Here is a 25,483-nt window from a genome sequence, read left to right as displayed (position 1 = left end):
AGGTAGCAAACAGACGTTGGGCCAACGTCAATATTGGTTGGTTACGTTGGCCCAATCTATCTGACAGAAATACAACGTTGGGCCAACGTTGGTGTGGTCAGCTGCAATGGCCCACCACTTCCCTCAAATATATGCATGCAGCATTTCATGTTTTACCATTCTTCCCAGTAAACATGGGGAAAAGAGTGTCTGGCTCCTTTTTATGACGTTGTTTCCAAGCAATACAATGCATCAAATGTGTGAAATCAGAACAATGTATTTATTAAAGATTAAAAAAAATAAATAAAAAAAAAAGACAGGACATCGTATGACAAAAGATGGTTACATAAAGTAAAAATGGATAACGTTACCTCTACATTCACATGTTGCGTTAAACTGAATATGTAGCATAAGTGGGTAAAATTAGTTAACAGGTTCAATCTCTCCTAAAAAGTACTTTATTTATTATTAAAGTTTATGCTAAACAAGTTTACTGTATAAATGCAGTATAAGTAATAACATACAAAACCAAGACAAAATATGTGCAAACCATTGCATAATGTGCAAAATATAATATATGCATAATTGAATGTGTAAAGTCCAGGATCTTTCATAAAGTGCTGTGACACACAGTCTGCTGTAAACGTTACATCTGGTCTTAAATCAATTTTCCCTTAGGCATAAAAAAAATGTTTTGTTTGGTTCCGGTTTCCGACCGACCCTGTCAATATATGTGCGACCGAAATTTATTTTATGAGCTTGGGGAAGAAATAATACAAATTAAATAAATACACAAATTAAAAACTTTGAGGCGAACTATAATTTACGTTTTGGTACACGGTGCTGCGTGACGTAAGCGGTACTAAAAAGTGACGTTAGCTGGTTCCAGCTCACCACGCCCTCCCTTGGTACGAGCTAGTACCACCATAGACTGTAAAAAAAATAGGCTACCACGCATAGTATTGCATCAGTTAGGATAGCTTCAAGTTAGCGTAGATTAATCTGTATTTAGTACAGTGGTCAGGAGGGTACGTAGGTGTAGTGTTGCTGGTTGCAACAGCACTGCTGGACGGCATAGCTTTTAGACTAGGAAATTAGGCGTCAGTGGAGCTCAAGTGTGCAACCTGAGTTTTACGCGGGACTGCTTCTCCAACGCAATAGAGGTGGAAATGGGCTTCTCCACACAGCTCGCGCTGAGAAGCGACGCAGTGCCAAACGCTGCTCCTCCTGCATGGACTCCACCACCGCCGCGGCGTCTTGAGGTGAGTGATCATATATATCATCACAATTTATGGTTAGGCTAAAGTTAATCCTCTGGGGTCGACAAACGCGCCGGTGCATTTTGCTGGATTTTTTCCACATAGCGGCAAAATATGAATATGCCTACAGCGCGCGCTGACATCAACTCGATAAAACTTATCAGATGCGTCCACGTAATGGAAATGGGCTAATATAAATAGGATATGTTATGAAAAAATTGAGTATCCATCGCTACTGTAAAGTAAAAGTAAAATTAAAAAAATAATACTAATTTACGAATAATTTAATCTACGAGCAGAGAGCGCCGGCCGCGCGCGCGCACTCACGTCAGAAGAGCTGAGGCGCGAGCTCATTCTCGTGATTTAGAATTACCGTTATCTTCTAACCGTTAGCCTTCTTCTAGACGTCACTTCAGTCTTTAATCCAGCCAGTCCAAGGTAAACTGCTCGATTCAATATATTGTTTTAATATATAATCAATCTGTTATCTTGTAAGGCATTGTTATGGCTTCACGTTAGCTATCAGATGTAAATGTAGCCTTATAATTTAGCCAGCATAATTTACATTCAATGTAACGACAGCTAGCATCTAACTTACCGTTAGCCTGCTAGATTCTAACAACAGTTAACGTTAGCTAGCTAGCATTGTAGCTTTCGTAGTCTAGATTAAACAGAATCGAAATCAGATGTAGTAACTGTAATTAACGTTAGTTATTTGTTTGGCAGCATACTAACTATGTCTGCAAACAACATTTATTCAGACAGAACACTTAAACGTCAGGCAAAGCGGAGGGCTTACAATATCCTTAACGTTAGTGAGGTTTACGTCAATGCTGAATCTGACGCAGCCGATGTAAACATATGCCTGGAAAAAAACGCCCCAGCTGATGATGTGTGGTCAGATGCTGCATCTGATTGGCCCATGTCCTATGAATCAGACGAGTTAGAGACTGAGTTTAATGTTGACGATAACGTGATTGATGGATTTTGGTCAGATGCTCTGACAGAAACAGACTCAAGTGATGATGAATTTGTTGAGTCTGCAGAGTGTCTTGGGGAGGAGCTCAGAGGTTGGGCAGTAGACAGCCAAATTCCACAATGCCATCTAAATGGGCTGTTGGGCATCCTGAGAAAATATCATCCATATCTCCCAAAGGATGCCCGCACTCTTTTAGGCACTCCAACTAATTATGAGGTCCAGCAGATTGCTGGTGGCACCATGCATTATTTTGGAATTGAGAAAGGCATTAGGCATGTGTTAAACCAGATAGACCCTCTCCCACAGGCCATTCATTTACAAGTGAATATTGATGGACTACCTTTGTTCAAAAGCAGCAATAAGCAGTTCTGGCCCATTCTAGGCTTGGTAGAGGAAGACAAAACAAAACAACCATTCGTCATTGCTTTATATCTTGGATCTAAAAAACCAGAGAATGTCAATCTGTTCCTAGAATCATTTGTGAATGAATATGGAAAGCTTAAATTAGAGGGTGTGGATGTAATTGGCAAATGTGTAGATATAAAATTTCAAATTTTGTTTGCGATGCAAGTGCGAGGGCTTTCGTAAAAAACATTAAAGCCCACAATGCATACCACGGCTGTGAAAAATGCACACAGGAGGGAACATGGGCGGAAAATCGCATGACTTTTCCTGAAGTCGATTCACCTTTACGGACAGATACGTCTTTTAATAATAAAGACGATGAGTTTCACCATAAAGGGACCAGTGTGTTGACAAGGGTTGGAATTGGTATGGTCTCCCAATTTCCATTAGATGTTATGCACCTGGTTTTTCTTGGCGTTGTGAGAAAGTTGATAGGGTTTTGTCACGGTTCATGAATTCACTGACTCTTTCTCGCGCTGTGTTTGTGTTGTGTGAACCTTTTACTTGCACTTGCATCTTCTGTTTTCCTTACGCGTGTCAGGTTTTGGATGAGGGGACCACTTCCAACTCGTTTAGGTGCTCATCAGATAGGCCTAATTTCTGCAGTGCTTATGTCCTTTGCCATGAGACTCCCCAGAGAGTTTGCACGGAAAGGGAGATCCCTTGTTGAGGTAGATAGGTGGAAAGCAACAGAGTTCAGAACTTTTCTCCTGTACTGGTCCAGTAGCACTGAAAGACCATCTGCCGAATGCTCTATACCACAATTTTATGCTTCTGCATGTAGCCATTCGAATATTATGCTGCCCCTCACTGTGTCTCCAGTACTGTGATTTTGCTGAAAAGTTACTGATCACATTTGTCGAGCATTTTCAATCTGTTTATGCTAATTACGTTGTGTATAACATACACGGGCTGACACATCTTGCCAATGATGCAAGGCAGTTTGGTGTGCTGCATAATTTCGCAGCTTTCCCATTTGAGAACTTCCTCTACACATTAAAAAAATTGATAAGGACCCCTACCCAGCCCCTTCAACAGATCATCAGGAGATTGTCAGAAAAAGCAAGTGTCAGAACTAAAATAAGGGTGTGCAAGGATGGTTTTTACCAGGAACATAAGAATGGGCCTTTTCCATACAATGTGACATCTCAGTTTACACAGTATAAGAAATATGTAAATGGTGGAACTTTAATTAGTTTATCAGAGGGAGACAATTATATTCTGTTCAATGGAGATATTTATATTGTGAAAAACATTTTAAAAGACAAGGAAGCATCGCATCTAGTCTGTCTTAAATTCCAAAACAAGTCATCTTTTTTCACCTATCCCATTGATTCATCAAGTCTTGATATATCCTTTGTGAAACAACCCGGGCAGTCATTGACTATTGTTCCTACACAGACTGTTTCAAAAGTCCTTCTTTTACAGTATAAGGATGGGTTTGTGGCATATCCTTTACTGCATACTGCTTGATTCCCCCCCGGCATCTGACAAATGTATCATAAAAGAATAGTAATAATAAGACTAGGAAATATTTTAGTCCACTGGGTAATTAATAGAGCTTCAATAAATGTATATAGTTTGTAACACTAGATATATTGTTTTTTATAGATGTATTCTATAGTTGTTTTTACTGAAAAGAATGAGACAGAGGTGATACCAAGTGACTGGCTGAGCATCGACAAAAAAATTTCCTTTTGGCCCCCATATAACGGTACAAAATGTAGAAAAGCGGTTGAAAAAAATGAAACTCCTGATGAAGAATGGGACGAATATATAACTGAATGGGTGGCTGAGTATGGTAAGTCTTTGAGGAATTCATTATTATTGAGAAATATAGAGAAATAACTATTCAAAAATTAAAAGATGCTCCTTGTGAGTTATGCCAAGTAGTTCTTTTCAAATGTTCAGATAATAGGCTTAGTGATGATGTTTGTTTCTATGTTTAGATTCCTATGAAAAAGCCAGAAGAAAGCTGGTGAAGTTTTGTAAAGGCAACAGTTTGGAGTCTACTGATGAGGACAGTGTACGGAAAAGAGTGTATGTTTCCTCTGTTCTCTGTTCTCCTTTTATAGCCTACTGCTTATTTGCACTGCGCTTTTAAAAAATTGATTACACTTAATGTGTCCAACAGACCATCATCAAAATATGTAAATGGATTTACATCTGATACAGCCTCAGGAAGACCTCCAGTGCAGGCCTCAACAAGCTGGCTCCACACAGGTACACTACAGACCAAAACATACAGTGGTCATTGCATCATTTCCCAACATATCTGGTCACCACAGATTCCTTAAATCCAAGACTTGGGAATATGGTCCCCTTAGAATTAATTAAAGTAATTTCCTGTGTATAAGCCACAGGAGAGTGTTTTATGCAAGTTAAAAAAAACATTAATATCATATTAACTGCTCTCGTGTATTAACCTGAAGAAATTGAGCAAATAAATGTATAAACTGCGGCTAATAGTTAGGAAATCACAGTACAAGGTTATATCTGACATTTCTGTCAAAATTGAGTTGTAGTAAACTATATTTCATTTCAAGGGGACGATATGTTGAAAGGAACTTTTGAACATTGGTCACTTTCCTGTTGTATAAGATCGCAGCTCTGGATGGAAGTAAATGTTGTGATGTTTGGCAATGTATTGTACATTGTACTTATTCTGTTTCTTACAGTTCCATATGCAGAGACAATGGAAAGACCAAAAAAAAAAAAAATTCTGCAGTAATGGAGCCAAAAGCCTGAACTTGCCAGCCATACCACCATTTGCACCATCAGCACCTGCTGTGACAGTCCCTGAACCAAGACAAGATGGTACGTAGAATTATTCCAAACCTTTTACAATAGTTTTTTTTTTTTTTTAAGGAGTTTTTAGTAATTACCTTTTTAGTCTCTAACATGGATTAGAAACTGTTCAAGGAACAAAATAAAATGTATTTAACCAAAAAGGAGAATAAAACCATCTTCGCCTGGCTAAGTTGTACTATTTTCAAATGATACACCTTTTAAGCCCTGCTTTTAACAATTAGCCTTAATATCAATGTGCTTTGATTTACAACCACAATAAAAAAAAAATTTGATTTACAACCAAAATAAAAACAAAATTCCAAATCTTGGAAAATCATATTTAGCTGAAAAAAGGACATGGACAACATATCAAATGTTGAAAATGTCAAATTTGACTATTTTATGGGAAATGTAAGCACATTTTGAATTTAATGCCAGCAACACGTCTCAAATAAAAGCTTGGATGGATTCAACAAAAGGCTGGAAAAGTTATGTTATGATAAAGACAACAAAAGAAGAGATGCCGTCTCTCTCTCTTTATATGTTCAATTCTGTGTAGTTATAATGTTTCATCGTATGTTTGTCTGATTCAGAAAGAGAACTCCGGCTCTACCAGATGCTGGAAGAGATAAAGGGTCAAGTCAGGCAGAATACGCTCCTCCTTCAGGCCATTATGCGAAGAGAGAATGCAGCTGAAGTTGTAAATGAGGAGTTTCAGTTTCCATTAAGGAGCATGACAGGCATAAAAGATCTGGAGGATAGGCTGTCAAACAGAGACACACAACGTTCTCTGGTAAATTCTAATGATGTTCTGTTACTTCACTTAAAAGAATACTAACATATGTAGTGATCTAGACCTGATTTACTGCTGCTTAACACATGATTTTTTTTCATAGACAAGATATCTTACCAGCTTGGGTGGAACATCTGCCAAAGACATTGTCCACAGAATCATGAGGGAAATAATAACCAATGAGTTGGCCAACAATTTTAATTGGCAAGGGAGAGGACAGAAGAGCCCATTTTCTACACTCTTACTAGCAAAAGTTGTCATAGGTGATATGTTTTAAAAAACATTCAAACATTCAAACCTTATACATAACTTTGAAATGGCAAAAGAGGAAACAACCCCTTACAGTCTCACATAATGTGTCATTGAATGAAATACAATGCAAGTCAAAGAAAGAATGCCAATTAATCCACTAATCATACAGAACTCAACAAAATACACCTCAGATATGATCTGTCTGCTAACCCTTTCTCTGTTTAATTTTCTTTAATTTCATGCTGACAGATGCAGCCAAAAAACAAGGAACAAAAGTGGTGGAAGCCGAGGAAAAAATTTAAACCTGGCTGAAGTATAGTGGAGACAGAAATGGAGGAAGGAAAAAAAGAGCAACAGAAAAAGGTACACAAGCCCTTTAGGGTTAAGGCTGATCAAATATGTCATTAATTATTATATATATTTATATATAAGTTTTAAGTAATTTACATTTTGATAATTACTATATTTTTTCTTTAAAGGGGTCATATAATGCCATTTTTGTACAAGCTAATATGATTCTTTAGGGTCTAAATTAAAAGTTTGTAATATACTTTAATTAAAAATTCTCATTAGTATTGTAAGAAAACACTCATTTTACCTGGTCAACAACAGCTGTTTTCAGCACGCCGTTTAAGTGCATGTGTCTTTAAATGATAATGAGCTTTGCTGACCCCGCCCCTCTGTTCTGCGTGTACACCGTTTTTAATAATAACACAATAACCATAACGCGTTGTTCATTATAAACGTGGGATTATGAATTATATTGAGAACATCATACATAGAAAACATGCCGTAATGTACCCTGAGTGTAAAGAGCCACATTCATTGTGAAGCGTGCAAGCAATTTGCAAAGATTAATATAAAGATTAATATAAAGGTTAATAAAACGTTACACTCACTTCTTCTTCTGGAGGTGCAGCAGGAACACGAATAGTTGGTACCGATCCTTTTTTCAGGAGCAGCTTCTTAGCAAAACCAGCTTTATACTGACCCTCGTTTGTAAAGCAGTCTGGTGTGTGAAATGATTCACGCAAACATGACAGCATTGACGTTGATCGTGGGGAATATTCCCTTCGAAAACAAACTCAGCCACTGCGTCTTCAGCTGTACGGATTTAGGAACATCAAAATGATGCTGTGTTCCTTATTACACCCAAGAACAGAACACCACAATCGCTTAGAAGCCATTCTGCTCATAGACAGTGCTCCAGTATCAACAATGACGCGCAGACTATGATGACAGACAGCTCGCTCATGAGCGAGGGCGGGTCTGTGTTGAAACGCTGCTGTCAATCAACAATCATGGGAGGGGCGTCCGACCTTGTGACGGCTTGATTTGAGACGGGAAAACATATAAGAAGATAAAAAAAAAAAAACACTGGATGGATTTTTATAATTTTATGATGGTTGTGTACAGGCACTGCCAACACACATTTCAGTACAACCAACTTGTAAAAGTGCATGTACCATTATATGACCCCTTTAACACAGAAAAGCAGATGCCTCAAGCAGATTCCAGCAGCTGTGAAAGTGAATGTAAGTGTCTTCCAATGATTGTTTTTTCTTCCTCTGTCTAACCCCCACCACTAAACAGAGGTGTATTTCATCTTTACTAGGCATACACTGCATTAAGATGTATAAAAAATTTGCTACCCAAACATGATGAAAATTTCTTGCAGAAAACTTTTTCATTTTTAACACATCTTAAATGTTCTAAAAAGTTGTTTGTTTGTTTTTTACAGGAGTATATGCTGCTACTTCTCCTCCTCCGCTCTGTCTTCATCATCAGAGCCACACACAATCTCTAATTCGCTTCAAATCTGCAAAAAAACTCTGCAGAATACGGAAGAGAATCTGCACATTTTCTCAGTTTTCAGCTGGGTTTTTTTTGGGCCTTCTTCCGCATTTTCTTTGCCGCCTTTTTTTGTCACTTTTTGGTTCCTTGTTGATTTCTTTGACTTTGTTTTACTTTTCTTTGCATTTTTTCCGCTGCCTTTGTGTAGTTTGTTTCTACTTTTTTGTCGATCGACTCATCGTTGCAAATCCAGAATGAAAATCTGCAGAATGTATCTGTATATAATGTCTATATAATGGACTGTGGAGATGTTTTAACATTTTTGTTTTCTGAGTGTTATTTATCTAATAACTGCTGTAGTTTTTCCAACAACAGCACCACAACACGTTGTTAACTGCATTAAACTGCAATAAGTAAGTTCATTTTGTTACCAATAAATAGGTTCTATAACCAATTCAGTTTGTCTGTTGTGCCGTCTCTTAATGCAATTCAACAATGAATAGGCCATGTCACAATCTAAAATTTTTGTGTAAGGTAGGTAAAGCCTATTTATTTATAAGTTTGCAGATTTACTATTTATGAAGTTGGCAGATGGTTAAAATAGGCTATATTTTTTAATTTGTTAGAAGGTCTGCTGGCTGTCCAATGACATGGTTGGCCTAATGTTGTTTTAGTGGTTTTTAAGTTGGCAGAAGGTTGGTAAGGTATTTTTAGGTTGGCAGAAGGTCTGCTGGCTGTCCAATGACATGGTTGGCCCAACGTTGGCCCAATGTTGTTTTAGTGGTTTTTAAGTTGGCACAAGGTTGGTAAGGTATTTTTAGGTTGGCAGAAGGTCTGCTGGCCGTCCAATAACATGGTTGGCCCAACGTTGGCCCAACGGACAAAATTACGTTGGGCCAACGTCAGCACCCAACGTTGGCCCAACACAACAACAGACGTCGGGCCAACGTTGGGCCAACGTCTGTTTGCTACCTGGGTATGCACTTCAGAAATATCTACACAGTGCTGCCCGTGGTCACTCTCTCACTAACTCAAAACGAAACCTATCAGTCAGCGCAAACAGATGTCCTCTCGGTGACCCCAAAACGAAAGACCTGATTGGCTGATCCCCGAACATAAATAGCAAGTCCTTCTTTACAATGTCTATGGTGTTAACTATATTTGAAGTCAAATTTTGGTTCGTTCTAAAATGAGCAGACACTGAAACACTGCCTTTCAGCAGCAGTTAATCTTGCCATACCTGACAAGAGAGATGACTATGGATGCCCTATGGGTTTTATTAAAAATACAACATTTCTGGTTGTATTGTCTGTGGAGTTACGGATATGGAAAGACAGTAACACCGCAGACAAATGAGCCTAAATCCAGACTTTTCTAAAAATGGAGGCTGCCATCATGATGATTTCAGGATCAGGGGACATTTTGGTATGTATTTATAAAAATGTTGATTAAAATATTTAAAATCTGCAAGTTATCAACATAACACAGACACTAATAAAGTGTGACAGATGAAATTGTCAAACGTCATTTTTTCTAACGGCAGCTGCAGTGACACGATGATGACTTTACCCAGGGCCGGAGTGGGGCCACTTTTCAGCCCGGGAGTTTCAGGCCCATGACCGGCCCACTTTTTCCATGGTGGAATTCCAAATTAGCACTTTTTCCAAATTGGATAAATGAAGCAACAGTTCAGCTCTTACTATTGTGTAGTTTGTATTAATACCATGGTTCAACAAATAATGTAGGAAGGTTAAATAATAATTCACTTAGACTTTATAAGAAGCAATTGCGACTTTATTTCACATAATTCTGACTTTACATCTTGCAATTCTGACTTTATAACACGCAATTGCGACTTTATTTCACGCAATTCTGACTTTATATCTCGCAATTCTGACTTTATTTCTCAGAATTGCGAGATATAAAGTCAGAATTGTGTGTAAACTCGCAATTGTGAGATAAAAAGTCGCAATTATCTTTTAAAATGTTTTATTCTGTGGCGGAAACAAGCTTCCATACCTCCTGGCCTCTTCCTCCCATCCATCCTCCCTGACGCGTACCGTTACGGTAGGGCCAGCCCAGCTATCGGTAGGCGCCGGCGGTTCCGCAGCCGCGGTAGTCTACAGGCCTGTTCACACCGGGACGAATTTCGCGCGCAATATTCGGCGACGTTTCACGCCTCGTGACTAAACAAAGGGCGCCAATGTGAGTGTGCACACCGGCGCGAAAAACGACACGCGTAAAAGCGTCATTTTTTAAAAAACGCCTCGGGTTCGTTTTTTTGGTTTGACGCGCCGCGTCAAAAACTATCCGACCAATGAGATTGGAGCTTTTGTTCACGTGTCTGGAGCTTCTGAAGTTACAGTAAAACACAACTTGGGGGCGCTCAAACACAAAAGAGGAGGGGAGAACTCCCTCACATGGTACAACCCATGCAGAGGCTGCGCGCTGCGGTGTCAGAATGCGGAACGTGTGTAGCCTACTGTAACTAACGTGACAAATGTGATTTTTTTTTTTACAAATCCTCAACCGGCCCAAAAGTGAAGCGGCCCACCGGGAATTCTCCCGATTCTCCCGATTACCCACCCCGGGCCTGACTTTACCAATCGCCGATTGGCTCTTATTTAGAAGACGGGACTCATTCCGCCATATTGAATGTTGCACTTTTCCCCATTCAAAACACTCCGAGTGGCACTTCCTGTGTTATTCTACAGTCTTTGGTAAAGTATTAGCTGGTGAAGCATTATAAAGTAAAGCGATGTCATCTGTTGCATCTGGACCAATCAGACACACAAATTACTCATTATATTTAACTCAATCTCCCAACAAAGGTATATGAAACTTGTTGTGGCAAAAAATATATTAAATTCTCAATTCTCACTGCGTAAGAGACACTCTGATTTAAATTGTCTTTTAAAAGTATTTATTCTTGCAAGAATAGGACCTAGTCATCGCACGGTCGGGCTGCGAGATGAGTGAGACAAAGAGGAAGAGTTGGCTGGCAGTTTTATAGTGTATCACCCACTTGTTTAGACAAGAGGAGCAAAAGCAACTTTATGGCTACCCTCCCGAGCCCAGGGGTCTTCTCACCTCTGTAGCCAGAGGTCGCTGTTTCAGACTTGTATAACCAAAATCACACGTGTGGCATGTTTGGTCTCTATAAAGGGTAATGTACGACAAGGTTTCTCAATCTTCATCTTGTTCTATGTATTTTGTGTATTTCTTTTACTCATCTGTCATATTGATCTGGATTATTCTCTCTGTGGGGTTCTAGAGGTTAGATAGAGTTCTGTCAGCAGAGTTATATCAAGCCCAAGTTAAGAGTTGGAGGGGAGTTGTTCTTGGTCCAGAATTTATATGGCAACGTATGCATTTCTTTACGTTTTTCTCTTTTTCTTACATTTCTATATAATGTAATGAATATTCTTATTGGTCAATCATTAAACCTTTAGTGGCAACGGCTCAGGTTAGATTAATTAATACAAGTGAACACTATATGCACACTTTAAGTGCACTTAATAGTACACATATGAACTGTATGCAAGCTAGTTCAGCATTATCTTCATTATCTTCATCTGTATGCTCTTATGATATCAATAAGAGAGCTTTTCAAGAATAGTACAAACTGGAAATGCCGGACTGAATCCACAAGGAGCTGTTCCTACTGAGCAGAGTTTCCCTGTATTGACACACATTCAGCATTTATTCAGCAAATGATGTCATCAGCACAAGAAGTGGTTATGGTAAAAAAAAAGAAAAAAAAAAGGTTTTACAGTCTATGGGTAAAACGCAGCACTCATCACTGTCACTTTTTACCCAACTGGCCAAATACAGGGGAAGGATGGATGAGACAAATACCACACTGGCCAACCGTCACATCCTACTTGTAAACTATAAATAACAATGGATGAGAAGTTAATATTACTGGTCAGTAATTGTTGTTGAAACAAACTAATTATAGATACTAGTAACACATTACTTCTGTGTATTGTGCCTCCAAAGCGCTCACAAGGCCTTATTTAAGCAAATACTGTTGGTTGGCAGTGTAAAGTTTACAAGTGACCAACAACTGGTGAGTAGTGTTCAATAAATTGCTTCGGATTAAACAGGGTAAAATGAATGATTGGTATCTTACCGGACATATACATTTCCCTCCCACATTTAAATGTGATGCTTGCGTTGTGATGCTTGCGTTGATCCCTTTATAAGCATTATCACAGACACTGTTGATCACAATTGTAGTAAACCGATGGTTAAAAAGTGGAATGTAGATAAAGAGCTAATAGCTTAATTGTAAAAGTTCAATTTGATTAATGCAGATCTCTGAGTGTTCAAATTTCAGATGGCTTCTGTGACCCTGACGAATGGAAGCAACAAGAGGGCAAAGGGCAACGAGGCGAATGCAGAAAGAAGAAGAGAGAAGCGGGTGAGGGGTTCTCAGCTCCCCTCCTGAAGTTCAAAAATAATAATAATAATAATAATACGTTTATTTTATATAGCGCCTTTCTCAAACCCAAGGTCGCTTTACATAGTAGGAAGGCAAGGAAACAAAACAACAAACAACCAAAACAATACAACAAAGACAAGTTATCTGTATGAAGCTATGAGTTGGGTGTGGAGAAGTGATCATTAAACAAAAAGGTCTTGAGATGTGCTTTAAAGAAGGAAAGAGAAGGACAGTCACGAAGAGGTTGTGGGAGGCGGTTCCAGAGTTTGGGGGCCAAGGCACTGAAGGACCTGCCACCCAGAGTGCAGAGTCTGGAGCGGGGTATAGCCAAGAGATTTTGGTAAGAGGATCTGAGTGAGCGGGAAGGAGTGTAAGGAATCAGGAGGTCGCGGATGTAGGGGGGAGCAAGGTTGTGGAGTGCTTTGAAGGTGAGTAGTAACACTTTGTATTTGATCCGGGATGGAACCGGTAGCCAGTGGAGTTGGTGGAGAATAGGGGTGATGTGTGCTGATCGTCTGGTATAGGTGAGGAGCCTGGCTGCCGAGTTTTGAATATATTGTAGCCTTTGAAGTGATTTAGCAGGTAGACCAAGGAAAAGTGAGTTGCAGTAGTCTAGACGAGACATAATGAAGGAGTTAACCAAAATCTGAGCATCACTAACAGAGAGGAAGGGTTGGAGGCGAGCAATGTTGCGGAGGTGAAAGAAGGCAGTCTTAGTGAGTGATCTGATATGAGGATCAAAGCTAAGGGAGGAGTCAAGCAGAATGCCAAGGTTTTTAACAACAGGGGTAGAGTGGACAGGTGAACCATCAATGTTGAGAGTGAGGCTGGGAGATTTGGAGAGGATGCTTTTAGGGCCAATCAGGAGAATTTCGGTTTTATCTGTGTTGAGTTTGAGAAAATTGTTTTGCATCCATAATTTTAAGTCAGAAAGACAGTCAGTGAGGGAGCATGGTGGTGGGTCAGAGGGAGTGGTAAGATAGAGTTGGATGTCATCTGCATAACAGTGGAAGTAAAGACCGTGGCTGCGTATAATCTGGCCAATAGGGAGGATGTATATGAGAAAGAGTAGGGGCCCAAGTACAGAACCCTGGGGGACACCACGAGAGACAGGGGACTTGGAAGACTGATGTGGACCCAGTGTTACAAATTGCTCAGAAAAAAGACTCAGAAATTCTGATTTAATGCTGGAAAAGGTCTCAACTTTCACTTGAGACTTTTCCTGAGGACAAAGAGGAAATTCTGAGATGCAAAACTGTGGCAGGATCGATCAAAAGCCCAAACTAAGAAGAGGCAGAGAAACAACAGAGCCTATTCTCCACTCTGCAACGACCTTTGAGTGACAACAAGGCTGACAAAACTTGCAGAGCGACAGAACACACTGATCTAAAAACAGAAGAACAGGTGTGGCTACTTCAATCATCACTCTAGAGACTGCTTCAATTTTGGTTAATTATTATATTAACTTTATTCTTCTTGATTATTCACTCATAGCAATTACTTATATTCTCTGCTAAACTAACCCTCTCTGCTTTAGGTACAAGTCCAGGCCTATAAGAAAAAGAAAATACAGAGAAGTGGGAGCTCAACTCACCAAATAGTTCAGTGGTTCCCAACCCTGCTCCTGGAGTACCCCCAACACTGCACGTTTTCTTTGTCTCCCTAATCAAACACACCTTATTCAACTCATCAGCTCACTAACCCATGTGATAATGAGCTGATGAGTTGAATAAGGTGTGTTTGATTAGGGAGACAAAGAAAACGTGCAGTGTTGGGGGTACTCCAGGAGCAGGGTTGGGAACCACTAAAATAGTTCAAACTGAGGCTGGATTTGATATAGTGAGGGCTATTATTTTCAACAACTATAGGGCTAAAAGCATGATAGAATTATTCTCTGGCAAAGAAAAAAATAGACACAAAATGTCAAAGAATTATTATTTTTGTTTACAAAACAAAGATACTGGTCACTCCCATCTTGTTTTAATAATTTTCTAGAGATAGATTGGAGAAGGAAAAATAACTCCAAATGGTCCAAAATTAGGAAATCAAAAATGATGTCAAAACTGGGATAATGAGATGGAAACATCATTGGCCATGGATCCAAGATTAGGTAGAGCTCTCACAAAACAAAAAGATTATGAAAAAGTAGAGCAAACAAATGACAAAATGCATATGAGAAATTACATTTGGCTGCCTTACTCTCAACTGCACCATGCTTAGGCCTATTATTCTGAAATACTTAATCTAATTGAGTTTGAAAAAAAGAAAAAGAAAGAAGGGTTTATAACAACGTTTATAACAACGGTCTTTAACTAAACATTATGATCACTGACACTTCTGAATAGTGTTTGCGTGGCTGTGTTGTGATGTTGTTTGTCTGGTTTGGTTTTGTTTTATGTCTGTCATCCTGCTGATCCTACGATGTGTTCCCTTGTCTTATGTGCAGGGATGCAAACACATGTATGGTCAAAAAAGAGAGAGGTTATCGAAGCCCTCGCCCCGCGGCAAATTTCCAGATACTTACATAATTGTGATGAATTTAATCCTTTTTAAGTTATTATTTTGCAGTGTAAAATTACAGTTAACACCTTTAAATATTACATAAATGTATTATGTATTTTTATTAAACTTAATGAGTGTATAAATCAGCAGCAAAACGTAATCTGCAAAGTAATTTTATAAAATCTAAACATGTTAATAAAAACAAATGACTATTAGTACTCTTATAAAATTCAATCAGGCAATCATACATTTCACAATTATATCTGTATATATTAATGTCAAGAATTCAGAAGTGTATATATTTATATAGCCTACACTACACAGAAATAATATACAATTAAATTATGCTTATTTTAAATGTATTGAGCAGGCTAGGAATAAAAAAAATAGGCTTTTAATAATCTTTCAGTGCGCAAAACCATGATAATAGGAAACGCTTCAAAACAGAGCACACAAAGCTCGTATGCACATCGCGGGTGCAGAATGATGTGCTCAAAGCAACATGGAGTCACAGTGTTCAGCGCTGCACAAGTGCGCATTTAAAAGTTCACGGCACAAAGCGAAGAAATGTCGAGCGCACAAATCCTAGTGTCTATCTGTCCAACAGTTTATTGATCATTTGTTTCACAGTTTTAAATTCCAGTTATTGTGCGTTTAATGCCGATTCATAGTCCTTGTGATGTGTGTGATCTGACAAGCACACAGTAGTGAGTCGTTTAAAAACCGCAACAAACTCCAACAAAATAAAGTCATTTTATGCAAATCCACAGCCTTTTATCTACAGATCATGCATTATAATGTGAATATATCATATTGGAGAGAGTTTTACCATGCATGCGCTGTTTGAATACTGAATGGAGAATGACTGACAGCTGCAGAGGAGGGAAAACGAGTTTCCGTATACTTTAATGATGTAAATAGACTTCTGTCCCTCACATTAAGATATGGAATGACTTCAGATGACTGTGTCACCCAAACTAACGTGAAAAAAGCGCGAGTCGCCGAAAAGTGCGCTGTTTGCATCCCTGAAAGTTAAGCACCGCCTTTTCTTTTCCAACCAATCCTGATGTGCATTTTGAAACCCAGCGCTCTTCAGGAGCACGCCGAAAACGACTGACACTCTGGATTGATGTTCTCTTACGAGAGGTCTCTCGTACTGCGTAAGATATCTTACGCTAGGGGAAAATCCTTTTCCGCGAGATATTGAAGCCAAAAATTATCCTTAATTTTGTAATAATGCAAAACGCGTTGCAGCAGCAATGCAGACATAGGCGAGACAGCTCGCGCGCCTATTGGCTGCTCTGCGGCAACTGCAGCAGCCTATCGAGCGAGGCCTGGCGTGACGTCAGACCCAATCAGGGCACTTCGCGCCCGCTGCGTCACGTCCCGCCGAAATGGGCGTGGTCTAGGCCTATAAATATCGCTCGCAGGCAGCTATTATCTGATTTTTCATCCTTCAAGCGAAGCACACGCATCGCTGGAGCTGGATAAAGAAGCCGCGCCGTCTGAAAGAGAGCACCTTCAGCGGGACGAGTCACTGAAGTCGCTGGCCGCGCCGCCTTCCTTGCCTTCCTGCTGCGCTTTCCGGCATTATATCCTTTTCTCTGCTACTGTGTTTATGTATGTGTGTGTGCTCGCCGCCGCTCTTTTTCAAGACGCCCCTTTTTCCTGATCACGCAGCTCTCGCTCTGCCTATGGTGACTCTGAGGACTCACCTGGCATCCTTCTCCGAGACTGCTCCCCCCCCCCCCCCCCCCCCCAACAACCCGCAAAGCTTGCCGGTTCGCCCGCTTGCCTTGCCTGCTTGGGGGACGATACCTGTTCTCCCTCTGTTCGAGCCGCGCACACCGCGCCGCTCACAGAGGATGTCAGGAGCGGGCGGTCACGGGGCTAGCTTTCTCTCTCCCTCTGTTCAAGCCGCGCAAAATGCGCCGCTCACAAGGGAGGCTGGAAGCGGACGGTCGGGGTTAGTTTTTCTTTACGTTATAAGAAAGCTACCCTGCCTTCTGCGCCCCATTCATGCGTCACTCACCGGCGAAAGGAGAAAGGTGTGTTTTTAGTCCCTCCGAGGATGGACTGACCTTCAATTTCTCATACATATTCCCAGTTCCCTGATCATGCGACTGGAAATATCAATATTGCAGCAGGCGAGCCTGTTTTAATACAAGCGCGCCTGCAAGCATACGCCGAAGAAAGCATGTGACGCTCTTATATGCTCGTGCATCCGAAAACCTTTGCGTTCCCCCCCTGTGGCTCAGTGGCGGAATCATTGGTTTTTCTCACGAGAGACCGGAGTTCGAATCCCGGTCTAGCGGCAGTTAAAATTATGCCGCCAATGCTTCGCTCTGTCAGTTCCCTGAAAAGCGACTGCAGACGTGCATTTTGCAGCCAACGAGCGCGTTGCACAACCCGCTCGCCTGCACCCAAACACCGTTTCTATGGTTTCCGTGCGTCACTGGCGAAAGGAGAAAAGAGCGTTTTCTGGTCCCCCCGCGGACGGACCGACCTCCTCTTTCTCGTACATTTCTCATTCCCCTCTGAAGTTCGGGCGACTGGAAATGTCAGTATTGCAGTGAGTAAGCCTGTTGTAATACACGCATGCCTGCAAACAAACGCCAGCACGTTGACGCTCTCTTATGCCGTCAATGCTCGCTCTGTCAGTTCCCTGAAAAGGCGACTGCAGATGTGTATTTTGCAGCCAACGAGCGCGTTGTACAACCCGCTCGCATGCACCCAAACACCGTTTCTATGGTGTTCCGTGCGTCACTGGCGTAAGGAAAAAAGGGAGTTTTTCTGGTCCCGCTGCGGACGGACCAACCTCCTTTTTCCTATACATTTCCCATTCCCCTCTGGAATTCAGGCGACTGGAAATGTCAATATTGCAGTGAACAAGCCTGTTGTAATGCACGCAGGCCTGCAATAAACGCCAGCATGTTGACGCTCTCTGTTTCTATGGCAACTTCTCGCTCGTTCAGTTCCAGTAAATGTGACTGTTCCAGTGTATCCTGCAGTAAACAAGTCGGTTCTGTCACCCGCTTGCCTGCACACAAACGCCGTTTTTACGGCTACCCAGATAAATCCCATAAGTGTGAATTTTTCTGGTGTCCCGGCCACGGCCGATGGTGCTTTATGTGTAAGAAGAATGCCCACTGCCCAGTGCCCATCTCTACACACAAGCACAGCCCGTCACACAGGGCTCGCGCACATGAATCGACTCAGACCGATTGCGCTTCAAACATGGTGAATGTGCCCACTAACACCACGTTATGCATGTCTCACGGTTTCTGTAAAAACGAAACCAACGTGCACTCGCTTCACGCAAGCGAACGATGCTTTCGGTGTGATAAATGTGCCCGCTGTCCCGCGCCCACATCCACACATAGACATGACAGTTCCCACGGGAACCGCCCAGCCCTCCCCCTCGCGGTTAACCACCGCAGAGGAGTCGAGCGCGGGCAATCTGCCCGCTGTCATCAGCGCGCCCCATGCCTCAAATGTCACGAGCGCCACGCTTGTGTTACAGCACACCGAAGCTTCTCCATCGCTGAGCGAGCGGAGCGCGCTTCGTATTCAACCCCTAGCGATCCATGCAGACGCATGGGCAAAGCTACCCGGGGTTTCGAAGTGGGTGCTGAACATTATAGAAAGAGGCTATTCGCTGCAGTTTCGCCGACGCCCTCGCCGCTATGTGGCGCGCGTCGAGACCACGGTAAAAACAGAAGTAGCACATCTACTTCGAGCCGAAGTGACGAAACTATTGAGCAAAGGGGCCATAGAGCCTCTCTCTCAAGTTCAGAGCGAAGGAGGGCTATACAGCAGATACTTCCTGGTACCGAAAAAAGACGGGGGTCTCAGACCCATACTAGATCTAAGGCAACTGAACAAAGTGCTTGTGAAGCGACAGTTCAGGATGCTCACGACCAGGCAAATCCTTGTGCAGATTCGCCAAGGAGATTGGTTTGTGTCAATAGATCTGAAAGACGCGTATTTTCAAATACAGATAGCGTCACGTCACAGGCGATATTTGAGATTCGCCTTCGAGGGCCAGGCATATCAGTACACAGTCCTGCCGTTCGGTTTGTCCCTAGCACCCCGTACATTTACGAAGTGCATGGATGCGGCGCTCGCACCCCTCAGAATGAGAGGCATGCGAGTGCTGAACTATTTGGACGATTGGCTGATTCTAGCGCAATCTCGCGCAGTGCTCATAGAACACACGACCATTTTACTCGATCACCTCGAGGATTTGGGTCTGAGTGTCAATTGGGCGAAGAGCTCCCTGTCACCCAGTCAGAAAATATCTTTCCTGGGCACAGAACTGGACTCACTATCCATGATAGCGCGACTATCACAACAGCGCGCGGTAGACATTCGACGCACAGCGAACTCTTTTCGCTGCGGCGCGTCTGTCCCGCTCAAGAGATTTCAGAAGATGCTAGGTCTCATGGCCTCAGCATCGTCAGTGCTCCAGCTGGGTCTGCTCCGCATGCGCCCGCTGCAGTTTTGGCTGAAAGCGCGAGTCCCACGCGAAGCGTGGGCACCCGGTTTACTTCGCCTCAGGGTCAATCAGAAGTGCGTCACAGCTCTGAAACCCTGGAAAGCGAACGACTGGTACCAATCAGGTGTAAGCCTGGGGACTTCCTTGAGGGTGAAAGTGGTGTCCACGGACGCGTCCACCTCGGGATGGGGAGCGCTGCTCGAGGGCAGACCGTTCTTCGGCCAGTGGTCAGAACGGGAGAAGCTCCTGCACATAAACTGCCTCGAAATGCTGGCAGTAGACAACGCGCTGACGCGTTTTTGTCCCCAAATAAAAGGTCACCACGTCTTGGTCCGCTCGGACAACATGTCTGTGGTGTCCTACATAAATCGCCAGGGCGGCATCAGATCCGAGAAACTGTACAGGCTGGCAGAACGCCTCCTGGTATGGGCTCAGTGCAACCTGCGCTCGCTCAGAGCAGCGCACGTGCCAGGGATCTTGAATATAGGACCGGACAGACTGTCCAGGAACAATGTTCCGGCAGGCGAGTGGTCTCTACACCCACAGACAGTCCATCTGCTGTGGAAGAAATTTGGCAGAGCGGAAGTGGACCTGTTTGCGTCTCAAGAAAACGCTCACTGTCAAGAATTTTTCTCCAAGAGCAGGAGCGCGCTGGCCCATGTGTGGCCCCGCCGCCCGCTCTATGCTTTTCCCCCCGTCTCTCTCCTGCCTCAGGTGATGGAACGGATCAGGGAAGAAGGATGCTCAGTACTGCTGGTAGCACCGTTCTGGAAAAAACCAACCTTGGTTCCCAGTCGTGATGCAGTTAGCAAGTACTGCCCCGTGGCCAGTACCAATGGGGAGAGATCTCCTCTCACAGGCCCGCGGCTCGATCTGGCATCCTCACCCGGAACTATGGTCCCTTCATGTCTGGGCCATCAACGGGTACATGTTGGACTCCCTAAAGGAGTATTAAAAACGATCACGCAGGCTAGAGCTCCGTCTACAAGACGACTCTATTCTTCGAAATGGTCGGTGTTTTCGGGCTGGTGCACAGCCCGTGGTGTGTCACCCACAAACTGTGGTGTGACGGAGGTGCTTTCCTTCCTACAAGAGCTGTTGGATGGGGGCAGGGCCCCCTCCACGCTCAAAGTTTATGTGGCGGCTATACTTTTGTGTTTACTGATTATTCTTAAAAAATAATAATTGTTTTAACTATTTTGAAAATGACTAAAATTCTGGTAACGTTGTTGCAAATTGGAAACCAGATATAAAATAAATGTAAAATAGTATTTAGCTTGATCTAATATTGATAATCAATATAAAAATGTCTCAAACCTCCCTTACTGACCATTTGTTGAAGAAAACCCAGAACATTCTGTACCGTTTCATAGTTGAACTGTTTATCTAAATGTGATGAAGTGCTTGAATGTTTCTAACATGAATGATCTTCAGCATCATGAATGAATGAAGAATAAACACCAACCTCTTTGTTCTTCAGGATCTTCAGTGTGTTTCATTCTGCAGGGTTCTGGATCACTCATGTTCTCACTGTCCTCTTTAATAAACTCAGTCTTTGCAGATTTCTGCTCTTCCTGATGCTCTGATGCTCGTCTTCACTTGTAGCTGATGGGAATTTACAGCATTTATTGGAGAAATACTGTGGGAGGAGCTTCACTGATGATGAATTCCAGAGTTGGATCTGCCCAAATCAAAAGTATCAATTACTCAGTTTTTTTTTTTTTTAACCATTTTCCTTTCACTAGTTAACACACACAGTAACATGCATGAAGCAAAATGTATGCTTTACATCTGGGCTGTTCAGTGCCATTTGACATCAATAAATACAAGAAAACTTTTAAATGAACACATTATATTCTAAACCTGGTATTGGAAGTACATACCTGTCCTGTACAATTTCAAAGAGAGCAAAAGTTCAGGATTCTATCTCCATTCAGAATCAGCCTAACATAAGAAAAAGGACAACTGAAACACGTGGGCTGCATTACAAGACGATAGACTGGCGAGCGCTAGCATACAGCAAAACAAACCAGGAGGTTAGCAATGTTAGCAATTTCTTATTTACTCAAAACAGCAGTTCTCGACACATCTCAACTAAATGTACACTCAAAAAAAAATTTCGTTGGATGAACATGATTTTATCATGCCACCTATATTCCATCTAAACAAACCAAGTTAAGTCAACCAACCTTTATCATATTATTTGAACACAAAATAGATGTGTTGGTTAAACATGATATTAACATTTCCATTAAACTCATTTTAATCTTTTTTGAGTTACATGTTCATTCTTAGTTAATTTAGTGAGATTACTTTGAGTGTACAAAAAAAACACAGAAAACATGCAAACAATTAAAATTTTTATTTTTTTCAATTGGGCTTTAACATGCACCAGTTAAGTCTGAACTGCTTTCTTCACTTTAAGTATCCCATTCATCTGAGTGTTTGTAACATGATATATAAGAAACATTTAGCTAACAAAATCTTGGCTCTTGAGAAAACTGATCCCCAAGCAACGCTTGCAGGACTTTAACGCCCCTTTTTTCTTAACACTTCTAAAAATTAAGCAATTTTAACACTTTCCTTTTTGGGAATTTGTAAGGTAAACCATGGCCTGATACAGAAAAATGTTACATTTGAAAATAAACATGAATTTAACAAACAATTGTGAGTAACAATTTGAGCTGTAAAATAATAATAAAAAAAGATTGTCTGATGAAATACTGGTGTATATATAAAACATAAAAATAAATAAATACATACCTTAAATAAATAAAAACCTTACAGCAGCTTGCTGTGATGAAATCACATGAAAATTATTTTGATAATTCTAAATTACCAGTGTAGCTTATGTTCCTTCACATCTTAAAAATTAAGCCATTTTAATAATACCCATTTTGGGAATTTGTAAGTGTAAACCTTGGCCTTGACACACACACAAAAAAAGTAAAATTTGAACAAACATGAATTTATAGCAAGTGTGTAACAACTGCTCCAGTCAGTTGTCCCTTTGGTAAAACACTGTTGTAGTCTCAGTCCATCTTTTTCAAGCTCACTTACTCCAAAAGCTTGTTTTTGAGGAACTGTGCCTTGGATGACAACATCTGTCCATTTAGATTTAGAAAGATCTTCTGCAAGACTTCAAAAGTGCATTTGAGCTCTGGTGGGTAGCTCAGGTTCAAACAGTATATCAGTCCAAATAACAGAGCACAAGCCTGACTATTCAAGTCACTGAGCACTTCCACACCTTCAAGGACACCAGTGTCTGCTGGGTCTTCGTTAGGCAGCGCTCCCTCCTTCAGTATGACATACACTCCTATCACAGTTTGCTCCATGGTACTTTGGGACTCAAATTCTGAATCCTGTGGGATAAGAGCACAAGCAAAAATTAGCTCAAATATTTATTACAAGAAATGCACACTTAAACACTCACTGGCCACTTTATTAGGTAAACCTGTAAAGTAAACTTCAATCCAATACAGGAGCTCTGCTGTGAATCCTACATTTACAAGTTTAGAATTATTCAGTTTTTAAGACGAAACTGTCAGAAAGGTGATAATTCTACTGTTTATTATTGAGGTCACAGTGGGTGCTGGAGTATAATGTGGTGCATTATATTATAAGATTGTAATAATTTATTTGGCCACCATATTTAAAATAAATTAGGTGGCTAAAACATTAGAACCACTTTGGAATATAATGCACTGCAATAAAACAAAAGCATACATGTACAGTTTCTGATGCCATTTTTTTTAATGCAAATTAGGCCCCTTGAGAGCTCAACCGATTTGAATAAAAAAATTTTTGTTTTCGTGCATCAACCAATTCACATAAGAACTGTGTACCATCAGTTTCCTATAAATAAACAATTTGTCCAGCTCAGTTATTTGACAAAGTTATGTGTTCTCTCAAGTCACATGTTTGTTGTAGCAAATAGGGGAAAACACGGCCCAAGTACAGATTCAATGGGCTTTTAAAACTGTATTTTCTTATCAACTCACCAAATATGCCTTCACTAGTTTTTCAGGGTCTTCATTCAAGTAGGTGCACAGAGACTTGATGACACAGGCTCTTCGGGTATGTATAGTGTCATTCTGTGGGGTGGGGACAAGATTAACTCAAACTTCAGTGGCGGCACAGCTTAAGAGTACTCTTTGGGAAGAAAATGCATTGAGAATGACTATTAAATATACACAATTTAAATATACACAAACATAATGATTGTTGTTTCCAAAACAATGGTGTAGTTTATAATGCTTAAGCAATTTGTACCTACAACTCTCCTTTGTAACACACTGCCTGCACTGCCACATACACGTCACTGAAAGAGAAAGAAAAGGAAAGGTCAGTAATCAAGGATAGTTAGTTATACATTATATGTGTGAGTGTTAAGAAAAACTACTTACATGTAATAAAGGTGAGGTTCACACCAGAAGAGCATGGGGACAGCTTTATATTGTGATGTATTTCATCTTTTGTATGAAGAAAAGAATCATTTTCGCTGTAAAAAAAGTAAAGAAAAAAAGTGTATAAGACTGACTTCAAAAAATGGGCCAAAGAAAATACCACTACTGGCTGCTGTTACTAAATATAAAGTTTTACTTATATTAATAAGTATATTCCATAAATAAAACATGTATACCTATTCAATCATAACTTTAACTGCCATTTATTAGGACACTTCAAATATGGTCGACTGCATCATAGATTTTACTTGACAAGTTTTGCACACTGTAATCAATAAGCTGGGTAGCATTAAGTAACATGTTTGAAAAGACAGAAATGGCTAGATACAGAACGTTTAAATTAATATTTTGCTGATATACATACATGAAGGCCAGGCCAACATAAAAATGGCACATTACGCTAACGTTAGCTATAGGGATGTCAACGATTAATCGACGATCGATTAATTGTCGATAATACATTTAATCGCTACAACTTATCGATCATCGATTAAGCAGGTCTTTATGCGTGTGCGTGCTGCTCAACCGCGAAACATGTAAAGCGAGCGCGCTGGAGTTATGTTTGGGACCATTTTACACCTTCATCATGACTGTAAGTTTGCGTGTGCATTCGCAGCCTTTTGTTTTGTGCAAATGTAAGTTGTAATACTGTTTATTTTCTCTAGGCCTATCTATATCTGATTTATCTCATATTGGATGCATTTGGTTAAGAATTAACTCTGTAGTAAAGCGTCAGCTTCAGCGCGCGCAGCTCAAACGGCAATGCACGACTAATAATGACTATTGGGACTGTAATATTACATAACATTATAAAGAGAACAATATTGTAATAAAACGTTGTAAATTATTTGGGTTTAGTTGCCGTGTCGCGTTGCTCCAGGAAGAGCGCGTCCACAACATGAGTAGTTCTGAATGAATGGCACGTAAGTTAACTTAGTTCAAGTTCACTTGTGCATGAATTTGCGTCATTTTGTGCAGATATAATTTGTAATATTATGTTTATTTTGAATATATCTGATTAATCTCATATAGGATGCGTTTCTTTTAGATAAATAACGTGCTAGCAAAGTGCTCCAGTTTAACGGTAGCAGATTCATTCAGCGCGTGCAGTTGTTCCAGGAAGAGCGCGTCCACAACAGTCACACATTCTCACCGCATATGAGGCGGCATTGGTGACACGTTGTATTAGTAGTTGTAGTTATATTTGATTATTAAATAATTAATTTAATTATCAATCACATCGAAACATTTTACAATCCTACTTGCCCTTTATTTATATTTAAAACCATTCTAATTGATTTGGTGAGGAACATAGCGTT

At 40.9% G+C, this 25,483-nt stretch overlaps 2 protein-coding genes and 1 long non-coding RNA gene across 8 annotated transcripts in view; 1 reads left to right on the top strand and 2 right to left on the bottom strand.

Moving 5' to 3' along the window:
- Positions 1-25,483, bottom strand: part of LOC309500348 (uncharacterized protein) — a 252,069-nt gene that overhangs the window by 49,411 nt on the left and 177,175 nt on the right. Inside the window, exon 1 of one of the 4 annotated variants that reach the window (XM_082171922.1) lies at positions 21,164-21,233. The exons of the other annotated variants lie outside the window; for them this stretch is intronic. The gene's annotated coding sequence lies outside the window, so the exon portion shown is untranslated. Of the gene's footprint in view, positions 1-21,163; positions 21,234-25,483 lie in introns of those variants that run through there. 4 annotated transcript variants of the gene reach the window in all.
- LOC309502405 (uncharacterized protein) lies at positions 922-8,706 on the top strand. Of its 2 annotated transcripts, none has more exons than XM_082174820.1 (8): positions 922-1,241; positions 4,234-4,423; positions 4,572-4,662; positions 4,757-4,845; positions 5,313-5,439; positions 6,006-6,205; positions 6,309-7,992; positions 8,199-8,706. In XM_082174820.1, exons 1-5 carry the CDS (start codon positions 1,149-1,151, stop codon positions 5,351-5,353), a joined length of 504 nt encoding a protein of 167 aa, XP_082030946.1. In that variant the 5' UTR covers positions 922-1,148; the 3' UTR covers positions 5,354-5,439; positions 6,006-6,205; positions 6,309-7,992; positions 8,199-8,706. The 2 variants fall into 2 exon arrangements, with proteins under 2 accessions (XP_082030946.1, XP_082030945.1); XM_082174819.1 differs by lacking the exon at positions 8,199-8,706 and having other exon boundaries at positions 6,309-6,468; positions 6,707-6,789.
- Positions 22,046-24,564, bottom strand: LOC309476546. Of its 2 annotated transcripts, XR_014198260.1 has the most exons (4): positions 24,105-24,564; positions 23,971-24,019; positions 23,700-23,850; positions 22,046-23,060 (listed from the first exon to the last, which is right to left on the bottom strand). It is a non-coding gene; the product is annotated as an uncharacterized lncRNA (long non-coding RNA). The 2 variants fall into 2 exon arrangements; XR_014198261.1 differs by lacking the exon at positions 22,046-23,060 and having other exon boundaries at positions 23,368-23,850.

This window comes from Leuciscus leuciscus (assembly GCF_965113295.1).
Source record: "Leuciscus leuciscus genome assembly, chromosome: 1".
Lineage (NCBI taxonomy): Eukaryota > Metazoa > Chordata > Actinopteri > Cypriniformes > Leuciscidae > Leuciscus > Leuciscus leuciscus.
Note: the sequence above shows the minus strand (reverse complement) of the source record. Positions and strands in the feature narration are given on the sequence as shown.